This window comes from Colletotrichum siamense, assembly GCF_013390195.1.
Source record: "Colletotrichum siamense strain Cg363 chromosome Unknown KSG_Cg363_contig09, whole genome shotgun sequence".
NCBI classification, from domain to species: Eukaryota; Fungi; Ascomycota; class Sordariomycetes; order Glomerellales; family Glomerellaceae; genus Colletotrichum; species Colletotrichum siamense.
Window position 1 is genome coordinate 1,138,072 of NW_023501022.1, and position 21,320 is coordinate 1,159,391.

The 21,320-nt window shown below is 46.2% G+C and overlaps 5 protein-coding genes across 5 annotated transcripts; 2 read left to right on the forward strand and 3 right to left on the reverse strand.

The window, feature by feature from the left end:
- Window positions 1-5,571: 5,571 nt before the first annotated feature.
- Window positions 5,572-7,691, reverse strand: CGCS363_v013045 (ATP-dependent zinc metalloprotease YME1-like protein; the record flags this gene model as incomplete). The annotated part of the gene is made up of 4 exons (XM_036644894.1): window positions 5,572-6,044; window positions 6,111-6,314; window positions 6,378-6,924; window positions 7,182-7,691. 4 exons carry the CDS (start codon window positions 7,689-7,691, stop codon window positions 5,572-5,574), a joined length of 1,734 nt encoding a protein of 577 aa, XP_036489055.1.
- A 4,768-nt stretch (window positions 7,692-12,459) lies between these two features.
- CGCS363_v013046 (Deoxycytidylate deaminase) lies at window positions 12,460-14,136 on the reverse strand (the record flags this gene model as incomplete). The annotated part of the gene is made up of 3 exons (XM_036644895.1): window positions 12,460-12,522; window positions 12,578-14,019; window positions 14,115-14,136. 3 exons carry the CDS (start codon window positions 14,134-14,136, stop codon window positions 12,460-12,462), a joined length of 1,527 nt encoding a protein of 508 aa, XP_036489052.1.
- Window positions 14,137-15,024: 888 nt separating this feature from the next.
- Window positions 15,025-17,296, forward strand: ATG7 (Ubiquitin-like modifier-activating enzyme ATG7; the record flags this gene model as incomplete). Its single annotated transcript, XM_036644896.1, has 4 exons — window positions 15,025-15,221; window positions 15,274-15,400; window positions 15,450-16,781; window positions 16,835-17,296. The coding sequence occupies 4 exons, from the start codon at window positions 15,025-15,027 to the stop codon at window positions 17,294-17,296; spliced, it is 2,118 nt and encodes a 705-aa protein (XP_036489053.1).
- A 911-nt stretch (window positions 17,297-18,207) lies between these two features.
- Window positions 18,208-20,146, forward strand: CGCS363_v013048 (putative MFS-type transporter; the record flags this gene model as incomplete). The annotated part of the gene is made up of 4 exons (XM_036644897.1): window positions 18,208-18,508; window positions 18,566-18,665; window positions 18,721-18,733; window positions 18,788-20,146. 4 exons carry the CDS (start codon window positions 18,208-18,210, stop codon window positions 20,144-20,146), a joined length of 1,773 nt encoding a protein of 590 aa, XP_036489047.1.
- A 281-nt stretch (window positions 20,147-20,427) lies between these two features.
- Window positions 20,428-21,261, reverse strand: Rwdd2b (RWD domain-containing protein 2B; the record flags this gene model as incomplete). Its single annotated transcript, XM_036644898.1, has 1 exon — window positions 20,428-21,261. One exon carries the CDS (start codon window positions 21,259-21,261, stop codon window positions 20,428-20,430), a length of 834 nt encoding a protein of 277 aa, XP_036489048.1.
- Between the last annotated feature and the right edge of the window lie 59 nt (window positions 21,262-21,320).

The window sequence follows — 21,320 nt, forward strand, 5'->3', positions numbered from 1 at the left end:
TTGACGATTGAACATCGCAGGTGTTGACGGGCCCTGCCACTCGGCTGCCACTGCTGTGGACTGCCAGCGAGTGCCAGAGGCTGCTATATAGCCCTCTCTAGCGCCCTAGCGCTAGTAGTTAGTTCTCTCTATTATATATTATAGTTATTACTACGTTCTTAGGTTATAAGCTTAAGCTTTATTAAATTAACCCTAAAAACGTTAATTTTAAGGTTATTTTAATTACCTTAAGTTTATAATAATCCCCTTATTTATCTCTATTATTTACTTATTCTTTTTATATGCAGATTAGCTAACTTTATTACTAACTATTTTATCTATTTACTTTTTAGCCCCTTAATATGCCTTAATATAATATAATAGATTTTTCTTAAGTTTATATTAAGTGTATATAAGTAAGCTTACTGCTTTATAAGTTAATCCCTACTTAATATATATATTATAATATTAATCCTACTTATTATAACCTCTTACTTTTTTTATCTTATTGCTATAGGTAAGCTATTACTATAACTAGTATTACTATGAGAATAACCCCTATTAATATATTAAAGCTGTACAATAAGTCTAACTAAATAACTTAGAAGGTTTCTATTAACGCTATACTTTAAGCTACCTAAGTTAATAAGTATATTATAGAGGATATTACTAAGCTTAAGGTAAATAATAAGAAGGAGGCTTAGATAGCTAATTAAGATATTACTTATAATATTCTTATTATAGTAGCTAAGAGTTTTATTAATAAGCTTTTTAATATTAGCTAAAAAGATAATAGTAACTTATATTAATTAATAGAAGCTCTAAAGAAATATATCTTAAAAGTCTCTAAAGATATTATTAGTATACTTATTAATAAGTTTAATAAAGGTATTATAGAGGATTATAAGATACTCTATAATATACTTAGATATATTTAATATTTTAAGGGATATATTATAAACTTTATTAATACTTACTCTAACTACTATTAGTTTATTATCCTTCTTAACTACTTTAAGATTAAATTTCTAGATACTTATAAGTTTTATACTACTAATAATAAAATACCTATATAGAATAATATTATTTAAACCTTATTTATTTTTATATAAAATAAAGAGTAGAAAATTAATATTACTATTTTTAAAAAAACTATTAATATTAGCTAATAGAGTATTAATAATAAGAAAGTATCTACTATATTATTAACTAATAAGTTTAGTACTAAATATAATTACTATAGATATATTTATACTACTTAGTAGTATATAACTATTTATCTTAAACTTATCCTAAATAATTAAGCTAACTATAAAGTGATCTTAATAAAAGCTAAGAAGTATATCTATAACGCTAAATATAAGTAAGATATATTTAAAAATAAGTCTATTTATATCTATACCTCGCTAAGTATTCTTAGTTAATCTTTATTAATTAGTATTACTATTAGAAAACTAATAGATATTACTAAGTAATTTATTTATAATATTATTAATAAGATAGTATTTACTACTATTATTAACTAGAAGATTCTCTATTTAGATATTATCCTTAACTTTAGCTATTCTAACTTTATTTTTAATAAGTATAGCTACTTTATTATATATAAAGCTAAGGCTAACTTACTTCTATATAAGGGTATTAATAAAGAGTATACTTAATTTAAAGGTATTAGTATAGTCTACTTCTAAACTATTAATCTATAGAACTTAACTAAGATAGTTAATTAAACTATTAATAATATTAAGTATAGCTTTTTAAGTCTAGCTAACCTTCTTAGCTTAGGAAAGTTATATAATATTAGTATTAAATATAACTACTATATTTTAGCTATAGTATAGGTTTTATTAAGTATTTTGTTTATTAAAGTTAATTAGTAATTAAATATCTATATTATTCCTATTATTTAATATTAAAAGGATATTTTTCTTAATATTACTATTAGCTTTATTATAGTTTACTATAAGTAGCTACTATCTCTTAAGCTTATATATTACTATTTTCTATATATTTATTTTAATTAAGTAATTAAAGTATACTACTATATTAATATTATATTTATAACTTAAGAGATTAGGGATTTCTATTATAAAGCTTATTATTTTATTAAATTTACTAAGATTATTAGTAGAAACTTTTTATTACTATTAACTAATATTAGTAATAAGATCTATTTTAATATTATTAAAGTTAAGCTTCTTTTTATTATAAGTAAGAGATATATTCTATACTTTATAGATTACTATAGTAGTTACTATTAGGTTATACTCCTATTTAACTATAATTATAAAGTTATTCTTAATATTATTAAGATATTTAGTAATATCTTTACTAATATAATATATATTAATATTAAAACTTAGGTCTATAATAATATATCTAAGTTTAAGAAGGTCTTTTAAGACTTATTCTTCTCTAAGTTTTATATAAATATATCTATTACTAATACTTTATCTATAAATAGTGTTATTAAAAGAGCTAGAAGGATTATTATTAAGGTATTTTAAATTTAACTAATTAATATTAATTTTCTAGAGGAACTTTAGGATTATACTATTAACTCTACTATTTAGATCCTTAACCTTCTTCTATAAGCTAATAAAAGTAAGCTAAGTTCCTATAAGATTATAGCTTATAAGCTTAATCTTATAGCTAATTATAAGTCTCTATATATTAAATATCTTAGAACGTTTAGATATATTACTTATATATATAAAAAAAGTCTTAATAAGCCTGTTTATTTAGCTAAAATAGAAGCTAAAGTAATAAAAAGCTTTCTTATTAGCTATAGCTTACTTTATAGTTATATTTACTATATCTATATTCCTAATAAGAAGAAAATATTCTATTACTAAGATATCTAATTTTATAAATAGCTTTAAAAGATAGTTTTTCTACTTATTACTAAAGCTCTTATTATTAATAATAATAATTATAATATTTACTTTAATAATCCTAATTTTCTAATTTATTACTTTATTATATCTATTATAACTAATACTTCTAAAGAACTTATTATTAATATTAAGAAATAGACTTCTAATAATAAAAATATTAATTAAAAGCTAGTTTATATTAACTATATAATATCTCTACTTCTAAAGGAAGTCCTCTATTATTAGAATATTATAGAAAATATAACTATAGTAACTAATAATACTATATAAATATCTTTAGAGATTAATATATAAGATAATAATAATAATAACTTATTTAAAAGTATACTAGAAGATAAAGAAGCTAATTATAGAGATTTAGCTTATACTATAGAAACTATTAAAGAGGTAACTAATATAATAGTTATAGAGATAATAGTTTAAATTAAACTTTACTAAGTAGCTTAGAAGCTAGAGGGATACTACTATTAGCTTATTAATATCTATAAGTATAAAAAGAAGCTCTTTATAGCTACTAATATCTAGGTTTTAAACTATACTTATTATTTTATACTTAGCATTATTATTACTACTACTCTCTTAAAAGTACTACTTAATAGTATTATTATTCTAAAGTTTTATAATAATATAAAGTTTAGCTTTTAATAGTCTAAATAGAAAGTAGTATTTAAGTAAGAGATATAATAGTTTTATAATAAAGGTATATATAAGCTTATTTATCCTCTCTAAGATATTAAGATCTTACTTAATAAATAAGTACTTAATATTAAGATTAATAATAATAATAAGATTATCTAATATAAAGCTTATTAAGTAGTCTATAGTAATTATAAGTATAGAGATTAATCCTTTTAAGAGGTCTATATAGTAGTTACTATAGCTACTACTATCTATATATTCTTTACTATTATAGCTTTTTATAGACTTAAGTATAAGATATATAATTTTAATATAGCTTTTTTAATTACTTTTATTCTTAATAATATAAAAGTCTATATCTATTAGCTTCTTAGTTTCTCTAAAAATAATAATAAAGTTTAGCTACTTTAAAAAGTACTTTATAGCCTTTATAAAAGCCCTCTCTAATAGTTTAACTATATTAGTATTAAGATATAAAAGCTTAGCTTTATTTCTATTAATAGTAAGGTCTACTTATTTATTAATAAGTTATTTAGAGCTTATACTTTTATATATATTAATAATAATATTATTATTACTCTTAATAAGAAGATTATAAAGTAGGTTTATAATATACTTAGTAAGATCTACCCCTTTAAAGATCTTAGTAAAGCTACTAAGTTCTTAGGCTTTTAGATTATTAGAGACTATATTAATAATTAAATCTTTATTAATTAGACTAAGTATATTAAAGCTATTCTTACTTATTTTAGATATAAGGATATTAATACTATTAAGACTCCTATAGTAACTTATAAGGAGCTACTAATAATATAGGACTTTAAGGAATATATAGAAGAAGAAAGTACTATTTATATTAAAGAGACTAGCTACTTTAACTATCTAACTACTAATATATATCCTAATATATCCTTTATAATTAGTAAGCTTAGCTAAGCTAATATTAACCTTTTAAAGGCTTACCTATATACTATAAAGTATCTCTTTTAATACCTTAAGGGAACTATTTACTATAGTATTATTTTTAGTAGTCCTTTCTTAATAACTAACCTTAGCTTATATACTATAATAGATTTATCTTTTACTAATAATAAGCCCTCTTAAGTTTTAACTAGTAGCTATATTATTTATTTTACTAGTAGCTTAGTTATTTAGAAGTTAAAGAAGTAAACCTTTATTACTTTTAGTTTAACTAAGGCTAAGTATATTAACTTAACGTTTATTATAGTTATTATAAAGTAGCTATATTATATAGTTAAGTAGCTGCTTAATAAAGAGATTCTTATACTTATTATTCTCTTTACTAATAGTATTAATATATATATTAATATTATAAATCCCTTTAATAAGGCTTAAACTTATTATATTAACCTCTACTATAAATAGATTATTTAGGAAACTATTTATAATAAAACTATTACAATCTATTAGATTAGAGGTAATAAGATACTTACTAATAGCTTTATAAAAAGCCTTAGTATTATTAAGCATATAAAGTTTATTAGAATACTAAAATTAGTAGAAGGTTTAGATTAAGTATAGTAGGATAGGATAGAAGATATTAACTAGCTTAGAGAAGGATTAATCTAGGTTATTTAGGCTAATTAGAGGCTAGGGATTAGCTAGCGTTTCGCTAAGTTATTAAATACTTTAAAAACTCCTTAGTTTTAAGCTTTTTAGCTTAAGGAGCAATTTTAGCTAGCGCTGTGAGGCCTGAGGGGGGGTGTTAATAGGCCTTGCCACTCAGCTGCCACTGCTGTGGACTGCTAGTAAGTGCTAGAGGCTGCTATATAGCCCTCTCTAGCGCCCTAGCGCTAGTAGTTAGTTCTCTCTATCACATATTACAGTTATCACTACGTTCTCAGCAGGGGTCTGATGCAGATGAGTGGGCACACAGTCAGCACTTCCAGCGTCTCAATATGCCGTCGAGCTCAAAGAGGTAGTGCCAAGGTACCTCGCAGCCCACTATTGCTTCCATGGTCGATCATCGTCACACTAGCTGCCATACGAACGCAGAACATTTGTGTGTTCCGGTCATTGCAACCCGTTGGACCTCTCACTGATTCAATGTTGGAGAAACTTTAACATCATCATCACATGCTTGTTCACGATCCCCCCCGACCTTTTCTTCCAACGCCTCCAACTTCTCGCAGATGGACCCAACGTTGTCGTCTGAGCCTCCGAAGTTTCGCATGGCTGCCACGACATGTTTCATTGCCAATTCGGTCGACAGACCTAGAGCTAGCTGCTCGGCGGTCCGGACGATGTTGCGAATATCCCGTCCATTGGTTTCGACTTTCCCCAAGAGCCGGTATGTCTCCTCCGGCCATGGAGAACTTGAGGGATGCTCCTCCGGGGAGCGAATGGCGCGCTGTAGTTGACGACGCCAGATGTTCGTTCGCTGGGTTTCGTCAAGTCCAACGTACTTGATTGTTGCGTGGATGCGATCGTAGAAGGCTGTGTCAATGTCCTCGGATGTGCTTGTGAGGAAGATTAACCCATCATAAGTATGGATTAACCGGAGGAACGCTGCAAGTCTTGTTAATCTGCTGAATCAATGTGACTTTTGATGTGGAGGAACTGATGTTAACTCACCTGTCACTGTAGCATTTTGAGCTGGCGTCGACGCTTGCCTCTTCGTCATGAGCATGTCACCTTCATCAATCAAGATGATAGCTCCCCAGCGCCGCGCTAGGAGGAAGATGTCACCGAGTTGTTTTTCTAAGTCTGAAGGATCAACTTTCAACTCTCCGGCCGATATGCGGTATAGGGGACGCTGTGCTTCCTCGGCGACGACCTCTGCAGACAGTTAGCGCTCTCTTCAGATTTGTACTGGCATGTGATGGGAGTTGGCATCATTACCTGCTGTCAAAGTCTTGCCGACGCCAGGAGGGCCAGTCAGGAAGATAATTAAGTTTCCTCTCAGCCCTCCTCCGGTGTCTTGATGCGAACCCTCACGTATTTCCTTCGTCTTGAAGCGGCCTGTGATGTTTTGGATCAAACTCTTCTTCCCAATCTCCAGCTCGAGTGAGTCGAATGGGTTTTCGGGCCAGACGATATCTGTCAGATGTTCAACATGAACGTTGACCCATATGTTCTCTTCCAACAAGAAGGCCACCAGCATCGGCGGGCAAGTGAGGCAGTCAATATCAGTCCATTCGTAGTCTCCTCTCGTCCTTTCATATTCCGAAGACTTTTGTTTGCCCTTCTCCCCAAGCAAAACTTTGTCGCCCATTAGCCCTCCAACTTGGCTTGATGAAGGGCCACGGCTGTGCGGCATTGGGTAGACGTTGGTGCTCAAGAAAGCCTGCAGGCCCTGTCCTCGATATGCAGCAATGAAGCTGTTATCGCCGGGAGCGCCTCGCATCTTTCGGTCTGCTATCCCGTCAAGCATGACTCTTTGGTCTGTCTGTAACATAAGGTAATTAGCAATGAGTAGTAAGGTAGGCATGCAGACTGGACCAAGTAGCTTACCCTCCTTGCCCAATCGGCCCCTTGACCCAGTGGAATCACTGGACCTTCATACTGCATGAGGTTATGTGGACGCTCACAAATCCAACGGTACTTCCTTCCCCGAGAAATGAGCCTTTCCTGAATATCCTGTCTTTCTGCAGTAGGAAGCAACCTCATTGGTATTACGCCCAGGTCTTCTGCGGTGAGACTGACCATCTCTTGAGACGAAGAACCAATCTCTATGGAGTGTCTGGTAAGGCCGAAGCTGCGGCCTTTGTTACATGTGCGGACATACAATAAGACATGAGTGGCTTGATGTTCGTCGTCGGTGCCATCATTATTCCTGATAGCCTTTTTTTCGATGCTGGTAACGATGGCGCATTCTTCAGCAACTTTGGCCCCTGATCCAGGACCGTATTTGATGTATATCATTTCCTTAGTCTTGAATAGCATTGCATGAAGATTTCGAGCAATTCGCCTGCGGAGTAGCAGCTCCTGGTCCTCCAGAACCATCTTGTCGTTTTCCCCGCTAGATTCCTCGAGTGTGGATTGTGCGATATGAGCTGCGTTGCCGGCTCCCTCTGTTTGGCCGCGAGCATGAGTGCTTGCATCACACCGGTTCTCGGAACCAGTGTCCGTTTGTTTCAATACTCGACCTTGAGTCAAGCTAAAATTCGGACCGATAATTTTGTTGAACTCGTTGATAACGTCTTCAGGATTCATATTTGTTCTGTGTACATGCAATTTGGGTCGCTGTGGACTTGCGATAAGAAGCTCTCAGCTGAGCTTTTCAGGAGATCAGTACTTTTGGTTGGTTTTTGTACGTGACTGTGTTGCTTCCGTCACGACTTCTGTTGCCTTGGATGCCTGGATCTCATGCGGACAAGAGGTGACGATACCGATTTTGTCTGCCAAGGTTCAGCTGAAGCCACACTAGCGACTGACTAGGCGCCTAATTTTGGGGCCTGCATGTCGACAAGGGTGCTTTTGACCTTGCAATTGGAAGGTGATCGACGGTCATGCGTGATACCATACACTGTCACTTTTCCCGGGGCTGACTACTTCACATAGGGCGGTGCCGCGCACCTAGGTCAACTACTTTTCCATTCAAGTAATGCTGCTCATTGTTTACTTCTTCTCGCCTACATGATTGCCACTTTGCATGAACCACATTAGTCCACATTCTCGCAGGCACACCAACGGCAGCGCAAATTTCCGCTATGGATCCTCTCGAGACATCTTCAGCGGCCTCATCTTCCGGTGTTCGCGGTACCTATACTAAAAGAAGGCTCAAGATGAAGATATTAAATACGTTGGCACTAAGGAGAAACCGCGTAGATGACTATTCAACAACTCAATTTTCCGAAGATGATAGCCGCAATGCTGGACCGAGCCCCCCGCGTCGAGAAACTCAGATCTTCGTCGATTTACAGAAGTCGTACATTCGAAACTATACGACGGAACCTGCCGCCTTTCATTCGAAGCTGGATGATATCTGCCGATATGGACTATCTGTCGCCCAAAAGTCAGATCTATGGCTACTAGAAACCAACAGACTCGCCGCGGCTTTGGAAACAGACATCACTCAAAACCCTCTCAAACCCATAATTGCGGAGGAATGGGTCCCAGATTACGCCGGATTCAAGCTTCTGTCGAGGGTGGCCAGTGAGATTGTCCAAAATATCGCCGTATGCGATTTTGACAACAAACTTGTTTTCTTCAATTGCCAGCCCGAGTCATGCGAGAAAAAGGAACTTTCTTTGGCAAGAAGCGCAATTTTAGAAGGTCAACAGAAAAAAGCACGAGAAGGACATACAGAGGAAAGAGCTGAAGCCTCCTTTGCGGCATCGGCGAGGCAGAGACGTGAATTCTACTGCGCTCTGGTTGACTATGTCACTGCTACGGCAGCAAGACTTGCAGCCCATAACTTCGCGGACAGTTCTTGGTATGCTCATTGCATGGCGTCTCTGGCAAGATTTGCTGCGAAATTGAAGTTCCTCGCCATTGACCCAGAAGGATTCGCCAGCCAGAGCCTCGAGAACGAACAACAGGATCTGGCCTCGGGCTTCAGGCATGCCGACAAACTCGATACAAGCAATTTTTCCCGGACCTTTTCTGCTTCATCGTGGGCTCTGCAAAATGTTTTGAACATATTCAGGGATCTCAATTTTGGAGAGAAGGGTGAGTTTTGGAACAAAACTTTCACCATTGCTGCTGTCGTTTACAAGACCGGCTGGAGACACGTGCCGATCATGTTGAGCGAAAACCAATACGGAGAGGTATCTGGAACAAGTGCGAGGTCAGCCACAGGGAACGCAAAAGGAGCTTTCGATATTCTCGATCAAGTTTCACGTAAAATCGACGTCAAGCCCGCAGCGCCTTTCTCGGATCCTTGGAAAGGACCTCCAACCGGTTTGTACGGGTCCGGGCGTGTATGGATGAGGCTCAAGTATCGAGACATGCCAGCAATGCACTCCTGCTATACTTTCGACCCGGATCCCAAAGAGGGAGATCTAGAAACACTGGCAGACGTCTTGTCATTTCTGATACCCCTCCTTTTCATGCAACCCAAGCGATTGCTGCAGGTCAATCGCCATTCGGGTCTCGTTACAGAAGCACCAATCGGTTCCGAAAACACCCCTGAACCTTTCTATCGCACCTCAAGGACCAACTTCTCGGCATCCGTGGATTTGAGTTTCTGTGTCATAGGCCCTGATCCTCAGCCTTCAATTTCGCGTACACTGCAATTGATGGAATATCCGCATCCCTTAAATGTCTGTCCGAATTTGATACGGACTTTGGAACATTTGCGGTCCATCGATACAATTCCCACGGGCCCCAATCGGCTTGAAAGGACTCAAGGTTGGGCCATAGAGGAGACGGCTATTGTCGTGAAGAGGCGGGTATATGTCACAACGACGATGACCGCGTGTGGCATTCTTGTTGTGGGTGGGATATTGGCAGGTCTGCTTCTTGGCGAGCGTATTCCTGGAGTTGATCCGTTCAACATCGCGACCTTCACCTGGGTCTTAGCTGCTTTCATCATTGTAATCGCAAAGAGTCTTTCCGTGCGCGAATGGCCGTGGCACGACTTCTTGCGGGGACAAGTACCTTGTCGCAGCGTGTCCGAACTACACACAGTCACTGGTATCGACGAGCAACATATCTTGAGATATCTCTTAGCAAACGACACATACAAGTCGCTTACAACCAGAGGGCCTTTCAATCTATTCTTCACTCGTAGAAGCGAAGATGGGTTTTCTATAGACGTCAAGATGGAACTTCGTACACTCCTTTTCAGTGGGATTGTCGTTGTTAGGGTTGCAACGCACATGGGTCATGCCCTTGTGTGTCTTGATCTGCGGAGAGGTGTGGAGGGTCGCACAGAGATACGTCACTTTGATGGACCTCGTGAAGGCGAACGCATGCTGGGCTGTTTTGATTTTCCTGAAGATATTGATAGTGAGGCGGACGTACAACTGCACCGGCTATCGCGATCGATGACCTGGACGCGCATAGCGGGCGCGTTCCTCGATCTGAATAAGAAATTTGGGTAGCTCAACTTAAGAGATCAATTTCACACCACGCAAAACCTTTCCATATATATTGTGGGGGGCACCATTTCGCGGCATCGCAGACCCTGTTCACCGCTGTATCCTCTAGGATCTAGGCATATGCGCCATCTGGGTAGACACAATTAGCCGATGAGAAGATGTCGTTGGCTGCAAAACACGCTGGATACTATGTTACAGTACACTTATTGTTACATCATTCCTGCCTGATCAAATTGCCTAGCGATGACGCATCTCGTCACTTCCTTTCTCATTGTTACATTTGCATTGTCTTTCGATTGGCCATAGTAGCTGAAAGGTTCCGCCCGTAAAATAGGTCTCTACTCCCAGACTCTCAAATACCATCACGCTGACCACTAATTAATGCCAATGGAGGATCACAAGCAATTTATAGATCCCTTGTACGCTTTCCTCTGACTTTAGTCCTGTTGGCACTCAGCAGGGTCAATCGACTTGCATCGTCTCGGTTCCAGGGGCTCAGATGCGATGACCGGGGCTGCTAGAACAAGAATAGGCGCCTTTATCACCATTTCAGATAGTCAGTAACCGATCCTTGGTTACATGTACATCTTCGAGTAACGTAGCTATGCGTTGGGTGTTGGCTTACCATGACCAGACCCCGGTGTTCGGCGACACTGAGACGAAAGGCTCCAACTCCGGTGAAGGCAGCAATAGCAAGCGTAAGAGCCGAGACGGGACGCATTTTGAAAGGGTTGGATGTGTATATTGGAATGGAAGTCGAAAGTTCGGAGTTGGTACCAGACCGGAAAGCAGTGATAATGATATTCTTGTTCTGCACATGTTGATGGAAGGGAGAATGCCTTATATACTTGCATCACGATGCTCAGATTCTGTGACAACCAATAGAAACGCCAGTATCGGACATCTCATCCGTCGTACACTTTGAGTACACGCGCCTATCGACGCCCTCTTCCCGTTGACTTTAGCGTGAAGCAGCCGGAGACTTGGCAAACCTATGCGACCGTACCTACCGTCGTAGTGGAACCGAGCAAACCATAAGCGCTCACTATTTGACCGTAACTGTCACGGCTGTGTGTCAGGCTCATGCCATCTGTACAACCGGCGACTTTGCAACAAGCTTTAGCCGCAGTTCGGATGACGTTACCGGCGCGGCGGTCTGTATGCTTATCCTTATGCATGTCCTTTGGTAAGCAAAACCCATTAGGCAGCAATTTCCCGAAGTTGTATGCTTAAAGAGCATTCGGCCTTCGAGCTGGGGCCGTGAAACGGTGGCCGGAGGTGCTTGAGTCAAGAGGCTTCGGTCTCGCTTCCGGAGAAGGCGGATTGGAGTCCGTACGGACAACCAACAAAGGTGAAGCAGGGGGCGGTCTTCGTAGCCACAATTTCAATGCTTTCAGGTATCTGTTTGACATCGACTGAAAAAGCCTGGCTCATCGCATGTGGCTTGGGAAGTCTTGTGGCGAGTGTCCACTGCATCGGCCCGTGCCGCGCGGCGTTGCATCGGGAAAAACGGGCCCAACGGCACCGGTCCGCTCCGGGTCCGAGGTAGCGTCGGGTGTCTAATTTGTGGACGTGACTTCAAAACCGCCGACGTTGACGTCTCTGACAGACTCAGGTTCTTCCAATTATTATGCGCAATTGAGTATACTGAGAACGAAAATGAGCTCCTTGGATATGATCACATGGTGAAAGGCAAAAGTAAATTGAGTAGGCACGACTGTGCTGCTGCTAGCTGCTTTTACCGAATCAAACTTCCCAGTCGTAGGTCCTGAAAGGAACAACTTGAAAGGATGAATATTGCTTCTTGGTGATTTGGTGCCGCCAACCTTCAGAAGGCGGGTAATCTTGTTAAACTCTGTCGACTCAGACGAGGCCCATCAGGGTTCTCTCTGGCCCCGCTATGTACCAAATCCATTTATAATCCGGGGGTACTTAGCCTACTGCATGCTCATGTACTTCATCTTGTCCAGATTCTCCAAGTGAATCAATCCGTTCGCAGGCTATCGCTTCGTCAGTAGAAATTCACAAAATCATCAACGTTCAGTCAAGACTCACCGGGATGTATTGCCTCAACTTGACACCCGCCTGCCTGAACACCGCCGCCGTCTGGTCATCCATGCTGTACCCGTGAGCATACACCACCTCCTCGATACCAACCTGGCAGATCTTTATGCTGCAGGTGAGACAGGGGCAAGTATCGCAGTACAGCACCGAGCCCTTGCGAATGCGCTCCCGTCCGGCTTCGAGAAGGGCGTTCTCCTCGGCGTGGAGACACAGGCACGTCGCCAGCCCGACACCGGAGGAGTTGCCCGAGTTGCAGCGGGAGCAGCCGCCGTCGGAGCAGTTCTGCAGGCCGCGCGCCGTGCCGTTGTAGCCCGTCGAGATGACGCGCTTCTCGTTGCCGACGAGCACGGCTCCGACGCGGCGCTTCATGCAGTTGGAGCGGAGGGAGGCGAGCGTCGCGAGGGACATGAAGTAGGCGTCCCACGTCGGGCGCAAGCGTACGGGGTCTGCGAGGTTGATCTTGCCGAGGGTGGCGTACAGGTGGGCGAGCGAGGAGGACGTGTTCAGGAGGCGGACGGTGGCGCGGGAGATGAGGGGCTGGAGGCCGTCGTTGGGGTCGTATAGGTGGGTGTCTGAGGCGAGGGCGAAGGACTCGAGGGTGCAGTGGGGGTTGACTGCGGAGCGGAAGCGAGCGTGGCGGACGGTCAGGGGGGCGTCGACGGAGACGAGCATGAAGAAGGGGCGCTTGGCGAGCTGGTCGAGGATGGCTTCGTTGTGGACGTCGGTCATGACGAAGCGGGATTGCCAGCGGGTGGTGACGTATTCCAGGAGGGACTCGGCGGAGGAGAAGTTGAGCTCGTTATCGTTGGATGAGTTGTTGCTGTTGCTGTTACTGGTGTTGATGTTGGTGCTGTTCGGGTTCATGGAGAAGGAAGGGGCGGCGGCGTTGAGAGAGGGCGTCTCGGAGTGGTCTCCTACGGGAATGCCATTGACAGTGTTGATGGTAAGGGCGTTATCCTGGTTAGGGTGTGGACAGTCTTGTTTCCAGTGGCCTCTTTGTCTGCAGTTGTAGCAGATGGCGTCCTTGTTGATCTTGTTCTTCTTTTTCTTGTTGTTGTTGGATTGGTTGCGCCGCGCCTCCATGAACTCGTTGGTGTCAGCAATTGAGTGAGCAGGCTCCGGCTCACCCCACGGTTCAGGCTCGGGCGAGAAGCCAAAAATGGGTGCGCGGGAGTCGGTGTAGGCGTTGTCATTGCGAGGGGTTCCATTGCGGGGAGTGCTGTTACGTGGTGTATCTTCTCTCCTGTGAGGTGGCTCATAGGGAGCTTCATATGATGCGGGCGTCTCATAGCGCGCCGGCGTCACGAACCGGTCATCGCGAGTCTTCTTTTCCTCAGGTTGAGGTTCTCCGCCGGGCGTGTCGAGGCGGAGTAGCTTGAAATCATGGTGCTCGACAAGGTACTGCGCCACCGTCTTCTTGCCGGAGCAAATCCCTGCGGAGAAGTCAGGAAATTTTATTCATGGAATATTTGAGGTTGCGCATCTCAAATGAGACCGGGGGTGAGTTGAAGGGCGAGTGTCGACTTACCACCGCAGATTCCAATGAGCATCTTGCCAACTGTCTGGTTCGGCACAGCACAGCAATATTAGGTTTTAAAAATGGAATCGACGGCAAGGTACAGTTGCAAACGGTTGAACATGAGTTGCGACTGTGGGCTTCGCAGGGCTGCTAATGCATGTGCAAGCTCTGCAACAACCCGGCAACAAGTGTCCAATGGAAAGGCGGTCCACGTCGCGAAGCCAATTCCCGCCAACGCGCTTCTCCCCTTGAGTCGCGTAAAGCGCTTTCCCACTTGGGTCGGCATAGATTACCCCGCGCCTCTTTCCGTTTCCGAGATTTAGCCGGCGGGACACAGGACGCAGGGGCCACTTTCCCAGGTCCAGCTGCGGGCATGACACAATAATGCGCACCCCGTGGCTCTGAGCTCCCCCACCTTTGTCCAGCTGGGCAGGTCCGTCGTCGCAGCCTGGGCGTTGGAGGGGAAGCTACCCTTACCCTCCCTACCTAACCCTACCTCCTGCCTGTCGGACATCATCTTGCTCTACCTCACTCTTCCAGGTCCTCAACTTCTGCTGCTCCCGTGATCCGAAAAAGAAGGCGTGCTCTGTTTCTAGTGCAGATGACTGATTTCCTATATTCCAGCTAAGCGAGCATACCTTTTTGTCCGGTCGGTTTCGACAGAGATTCGCCAGAGCGACCTGCCTGTTCCGTCGCATCGCACCTTCCTCCACCATTTGAGTCATTCCGTGCCACAACGGTTGCTGCTTCCGTTTGTCACTACCTCCGCCATTCTTCGTCCTTCGTCGTCCGTCGTCGTCCTCTTTTCTCTCGTCCAACATCCCCAGAGTATTCCGATCGTCAACTGCGCATTCGAACCCGCGTATTCCGACCGGACCCCCGCTAGGCGCATCGCGCATAACCTTTCGAAAAGCCCAAGATGGCTGCAATCCAATACGCCCCCTTCTCTTCCGAGATCGAGCTCCCCTTCTATGCAGCTCTATTCTCCTCCAAGCTCGAGCATGACAAACTGGACGATTCGGCGCGTAGGGTTCTGGGCCAGTACACCCCACTGCCCGTCGACCCGGCCCAAAGCTGCAGGATGTCAATCCTAGGCAACGCCCTCACAGCCGACCAGTAAGCAAGACTAGCTTTTGGGCTCGCGCTGCCCTCATGTTGACCCTCACAGGACTGATGAGGAGAGCAGGCCCAACGATGAGCACGTCCGCGGGGAGGGCTGGATCAAGAACGTCAACACCATCGAGGACTTCAAGAACACAGACAAGCAAGCGATGCTGAAGCTCGCCGCTCGCCATGTGAGTCCAAGATTGACTGGTTTGCAAGCTGCGTACTAACTGGTGCTAGATCTGGGACGCCATAAACGATGGCACCATTTATTCTGTCCCCTCGCTTCTGTCTTCGTTTGCGATCCTCTCCTATGCAGACCTCAAGAAGTACCGATTTACATACTGGTTCGCATTCCCCGCCCTCCACTCAGATCCCCAGTGGAAGCGGACAGGCCCGATCGGCCGCCTCGATCCCAAGGAGAGCACGGCGCTCGTCGACCGTGTAGGCACCTGGGCAGCGAACCGCGACAAGAGGCAGAACGGCTTCTTCCTTGCTAAGAAGGCCCGCGGTACAGATGTCAGCGACCTAGACAAGGACGCTAACAGCGACTTGCACGACCTGAATGATACCTTTGGCTATGTCTGGGAGGTGGCAAATCTTGGCGACTTTGAGAACGGCTTCTTCGACGACGTCGCCGAGGAGGATCGTTACGTTGCGTTTGTAGACCCGTCGACGTACCCCGAGAACCCGTCATGGCCTCTTCGCAACCTGCTTTGGCTTGTCCGTCAACGCTTCAAGCTGACCAAGGTGCAAATCCTATGCTACCGCGACATCAGGGCCAGCAGACACGCTGCCAGAAGCATCATTCTGCCCCTGGAGATGGATCCCGTTGAACCGCTCGCGGTAGCCGAAATGCCCAAGGTCACGGGCTGGGAGAGAGACGCGGAAGGAAAGCTTCGCGCCAGAGTCGCAAACCTTGGCGAGTACATGGATCCGACAAGGCTGGCAGATCAATCTGTGGATCTGAACCTGAAGCTCATGAAGTGGCGCATTTCACCCAACCTGGATCTGGATGCCATCAAGAACACCAAGTGTCTGCTACTGGGGGCTGGCACATTGGGCAGTTATGTATCGCGGAATCTGATGGGATGGGGCGTGCGGAAAATCACCTTCGTCGACTATGGCCGTGTCTCGTACTCAAACCCCGTGCGCCAACCTCTCTTCAACTTTGAGGACTGCTTAGAAGGCGGAAAGCCCAAGGCCGTTCGCGCAGCGGAGGCGCTGAAGGAGATTTATCCCGGCGTTGACAGCGAGGGACATGTGTTATCTGTTCCGATGGTTGGCCACCCCTTCACAGACGAGACGAAGACCAGGGGCGACTTCGACAAGCTGAAGAAGCTCATTGACGATCACGATGCTGTCTTCCTCCTGATGGACAGCCGTGAGTCGAGATGGCTTCCAAGCGTCCTAGGCAAAGCTGCAGGCAAAATCGTGTTGAATGCCGCGCTCGGATTCGATTCCTACGTAGTTATGAGGCACGGAGCTGAGCCGGAGAATGTCCAGCCGGATGATCAGGAGCGTGCGACGTTGGGCTGCTACTTCTGCAATGATGTAGTTGCACCCGCTGATGTGAGTATTCGGGGTTGAAAAGACAAGTCGCGACTCCTGCTAACCCCTTCTAGTCGCAGAAGGACCAGACACTCGACCAGCAGTGCACAGTTACTCGGCCAGGTGTTGCCCCTATGGCGTCAGCAGCAGTCGTGGAGCTCTTCGCGAGTCTTCTTCAACATCCTCTCAAGCATCACGCTAAGGCGCCTCATACGCATGATGCCGAGAATGACCCTGTTGACCATGCCCTCGGCTTGGTTCCCCACACCGTACGTGGCTACGTGCACAACTTCAGCACCAAAGTGATCCGCGGCCAGTCATACCCCTGCTGCAGTGCTTGTGGCCCTCCGATTCTGGATGCCTACAGACAGGACGGCTGGGGCTTTGTCAAGAGAGCGCTGCAGGAGAAGGACTATGTCGCAGAGCTCTCAGGTCTCGCTGAAGTACAGCAGGAGGCCGAGAGACGGGCAGCCGCGATGGACGACTGGGAAGATGAAGAGGAGGGTGCTGACGAGGGAGACGGAGAGCTGCTTTAAGCTCGGGTTTAGAGTCAAAGTACACTTAGATGGGGAGATGGCGTTTCCATGGCCTGGCACTGTTTCTATGGGTTTACTAAGGGGCGTTGTGGACTATGGCGGCTTTCGTAATGAACTAGCATCATGATGGCTTCAAAGAGAGATTATTCGTAGAATCGCAATTCTCATTCCAACCCACCAGAACCACTAGGAGGACATTTGGGGTGCAGATGACAAGGATCCTACCCCACGCTGCACGCGCAGCTGCCCTCGGCCCGTGACCGCTGCAGGCCCTGGGGATGTTTCACAAGCTGCCCCGGACGTTCCGTAGCGCCACTAACTGATCGTCTCGATCGCTGGGTGACGATGTGTTAGGCGGAGGTTACAGCACGCCTGCAACGCTATTTTCGTCCTCCATGTCCCCTGAGGTGGCGCGATGCATTTTCCGCTGCGCGCTGCGGGATGACCTGGCACCCCCCTAGATTACCTAAGGAGCGCTAATGCGCGGCGTGGTCGTTTCTTTTAGTCAGGTGTCCTCGAACTACGAGGGAGTGAGCATGGGGGTTAGGTACACTACACATCACGTCTCTTTCATCTCACCGTTCCTCTTGTTTTCACATTCCATCGGATTCTTTCATCTTTTCGTGTTTCCTGAGGTCTCTTTTATACGTGTCCTTAGATGGGAAAGATGTAGATGGCAACTGGGACTTTTGAAGGATCAGGTACTTGTTGTTATTTACTGAGTAAGAGCTGGGAGTGAGACGCCGACGCGACGACACGAAAGCTGAGGACGGCATCATCGGGTTGCTATTTTCACGAGGACATCGAGGCTATATCTACGACAGTCACGTGGGCGACGCATATTACGTTAATCTTACCTTTCGCCGACACACCGAGGAGCTGCTGGTGCAGCATCAGAGGAGTCAAGAGGCATGGCGCTCCTGCGCACCTTTGTCCGCCGTCTGCTCTCCGACCAGCCCGAGTCCGTACACGACTACCTCGGCGTCGTTGTTCCTCTCGAGGAGGCGCATCTGCACAGCCACTCGGCGCGTATAGGCCGCTGCGAGTTTGAGGAGCGCCCGGGACATGAGGATGACGACGGCGACGATGAGGATGGCAAGGACCAGGGGGAGAGCACGGGGATGTTGGAGATGAGCGCGGCGGAGTATACGATTGAAGGGCTGAGGAAGGAAGTTCGGAGGGGCGGGAGGGGGATGTGGACGGAGTATGAATGTGAGTTATCTACGTGATGGATGAAGCTGGATGAGATGGTTAATGGGAGGGGGACAGTGAAATCCAAGCTTGTCAACAAGGCGATTCAGGATATTGGGATGGGGAGGTATAACTGGCAACTCTTCATCCTATGCGGCTTTGGATGGTTTGCGGATAAGTAAGCACATCTCAACCCTCGCACTCATCATGAACCTCACTAACCATGCTGCCAGCTTATGGATGCACGTGAGTCTTCACCACCCTCCCCCTTCCCGCATCCTCCCAACTGACAACCACCAGGGCGTCTCCCTAACCCTCCCCTCCCTCTCCGCCGAGTTCGCCATCTCCGAAAAGACCGTCCGCTACACCACCTCCTCCATCTTCCTCGGTCTCTGCTTCGGCTCCTTCGTCTGGGGCATCGGCTCCGACGTCCTCGGCCGCCGCATCGCCTTCAACATGACCCTCCTCATCACCGGCGTCTTCGGCATCCTGCTCGCCTTCGCGCCTTCCTGGGGCTGGGTCTGCTTCCTCTTCGCGTCCCTCGGCTTCGGCGTCGGCGGCAATCTTCCGGTGGACGGCGCCCTCTTCCTCGAGTTCCTCCCCGACGCGTCCAGCTCGCTGCTCACCCTGCTGTCCGTGTGGTGGCCCGTCGGCCAGCTGAGCTCGTCGCTGGCGGCGTGGTATTTTATTGTGAACTGGCCGGCCGACCAGGGATGGCGGCGCTTCGTGCTGACGATCGGGCTGGTCACCTTCATCATGTTCGTGGTGCGCTTCTTCGCGTTCCGGCTGTTTGAGTCGCCCAAGTTCCTGCTCTCCAAGGGCCGCCAGGCGGAGGCCGTGGCCGTGGTGCACGGCATCGCGTACCGCAACGGTGCGAAGACGTGGCTTACGGAAGAAATCCTCGACGCCGTGGTGGAGGGCGTCGCCACCGCCGACGACGACGGGACCGCCGCTTCCGGACGCGCGAGGACAGCCGGCGTGCTCAAGGATAAGATGAAGTCCTTCTCCGCAGACCGCCTGCGCCCGCTCTTCAAAACCCGCACGCTCGGCCTCGCGACCGCGATCGTATGGTTCGTCTGGGCGACCATCGGCATGGGATACCCGCTCTTCAACGCCTTCCTCCCGCAGTACCTCTCGCACGGCGGCGCCGCGCCGCCCGAGGGCAGCCCCGACGCGGGCGCGACGCCCATCACGCCGGCCACGTACCGCACCTACGCCATCACGTCCGCGGTCGGCGTGCCGGGCAGCCTGCTGGCGGCGTACCTCGTCGACCACAAATCGCCCTGGCTCGGGCGGCGGGGCACGCTCGCGTGCTCGACGTTCGTGTCGGCCGTGTTCCTCTTCATGTTCGTCAAGTTCGGCACGTCGCCCGCGAGCCAGCTGTTTTTTAGTTGTGTGGAGAGCTTCTCGCAGAATATCATGTACGGCGTGCTGTACGCGTTCACGCCCGAGATCTTCCCGGCGCCGGTGCGCGGGGCGGGGACGGGCGTGGCGAGCTTTTTGAACAGGGCGATGGGGCTGATGGCGCCGGTGCTGGCGGCGAATATGCCGGGGGATGGCACGACGACGCCGATTTACCTGAGTGGCGCGCTGATTTTGGCGGCGTTTGTGGGGATGTGTGCGATTCCAATTGAGACGAGGGGGAGGCAGAGGTTATAATGGGATTGTGTCCCTTGTGTGAAGGGGGGTTTGTAAGGGGTAGAGGTTTAGACTGGACGTCTCTGGAGACGTTGGGTATAGATTTGTAAAATGCATTGATGTGTTTGGCCAAAGTTGTGTCCTGGGTATGCAAGAATGGCCGTGAAGATGCCTCGCACAGCTCATGTCTAGCTGATCACGGATGGTGACTATCCCCCCGAGGCCCTGGTCTCACATTCAGTCCTCTTGTTTCCTATCCCTTTCCCTTTGAGTTTCTCACCTCAGTCACCTCAAACACCGCATCACATCAACACCTTCGCAAAAGCATCCCCCAAACCCCTCTCCACAAGCCACCCCTCCACAGCCTTCATATCCCCCCGATTCGCCCTCTGTCCCCTCCTCTCCCCCACCGAGTCCGTGATCTCCGTCATGTCCGCAAACACCCTCTCCACGCCCTCACCCACCTCGCGATGCCGCTCGCTGACCTTCTTATGGTGCGCGGGTATATCCCCCCACGACTCCGTCTTGATGAAACGCATGTAATCATCCACATTCTGCGAGGATCCCTCGAGGCACAGCAGGCCCGGTTTCCCCGCGTAGAGGAAGCCCGTGAGGCGGTACCGCGGCGCGTGGATGATAAAGTCGTCGCGCTTGGAGCGGGTGGAGATGGAGGGGAAGTAGAACCACACGCGCACGAGGGGTCCTCCTCCCGAAGAAAGGGGATCTGAGGGGGTTGCGGCGGCGGCTGCTTCCTCTGCGGCTTGTGAGAGGTGTGCGGAGGTTGAGGCGGCGATGGCCTCGATTGTGCTGAAGAGGTCTTCGTCTTCGGGGATGAGGGCGTTGAGGGTTGTGGTGGCGGCGCGGGAGAGCCAGGGGGGTTGTTGGATGCGGACTTTGATGTGTGGAGGCTCGTCTGGGGTTGCGGGCGCTGTGTGTGAGAAGGGGACGGTGATGTCGAGAGGGAGGGTCTTGTCCTCGGAGTCGGGGATGGATAGGTTGAGGAGTAATGTTACGGTGGGGGACGTCTTTTTAAGAGAGGATGAGTTTGATGAGCCGTTTTCGAGGTCTGCTTTGAGGGAGTCCAGGAGGGTGGATGAGTCCTTGTCGAGGGTCACTTCATCTTCGGTTGGGTACATGGCCATTAAGAGATCGATCTGGCCGATTTGATGTTCGATGAGATCTGGGGGCAGAAGGT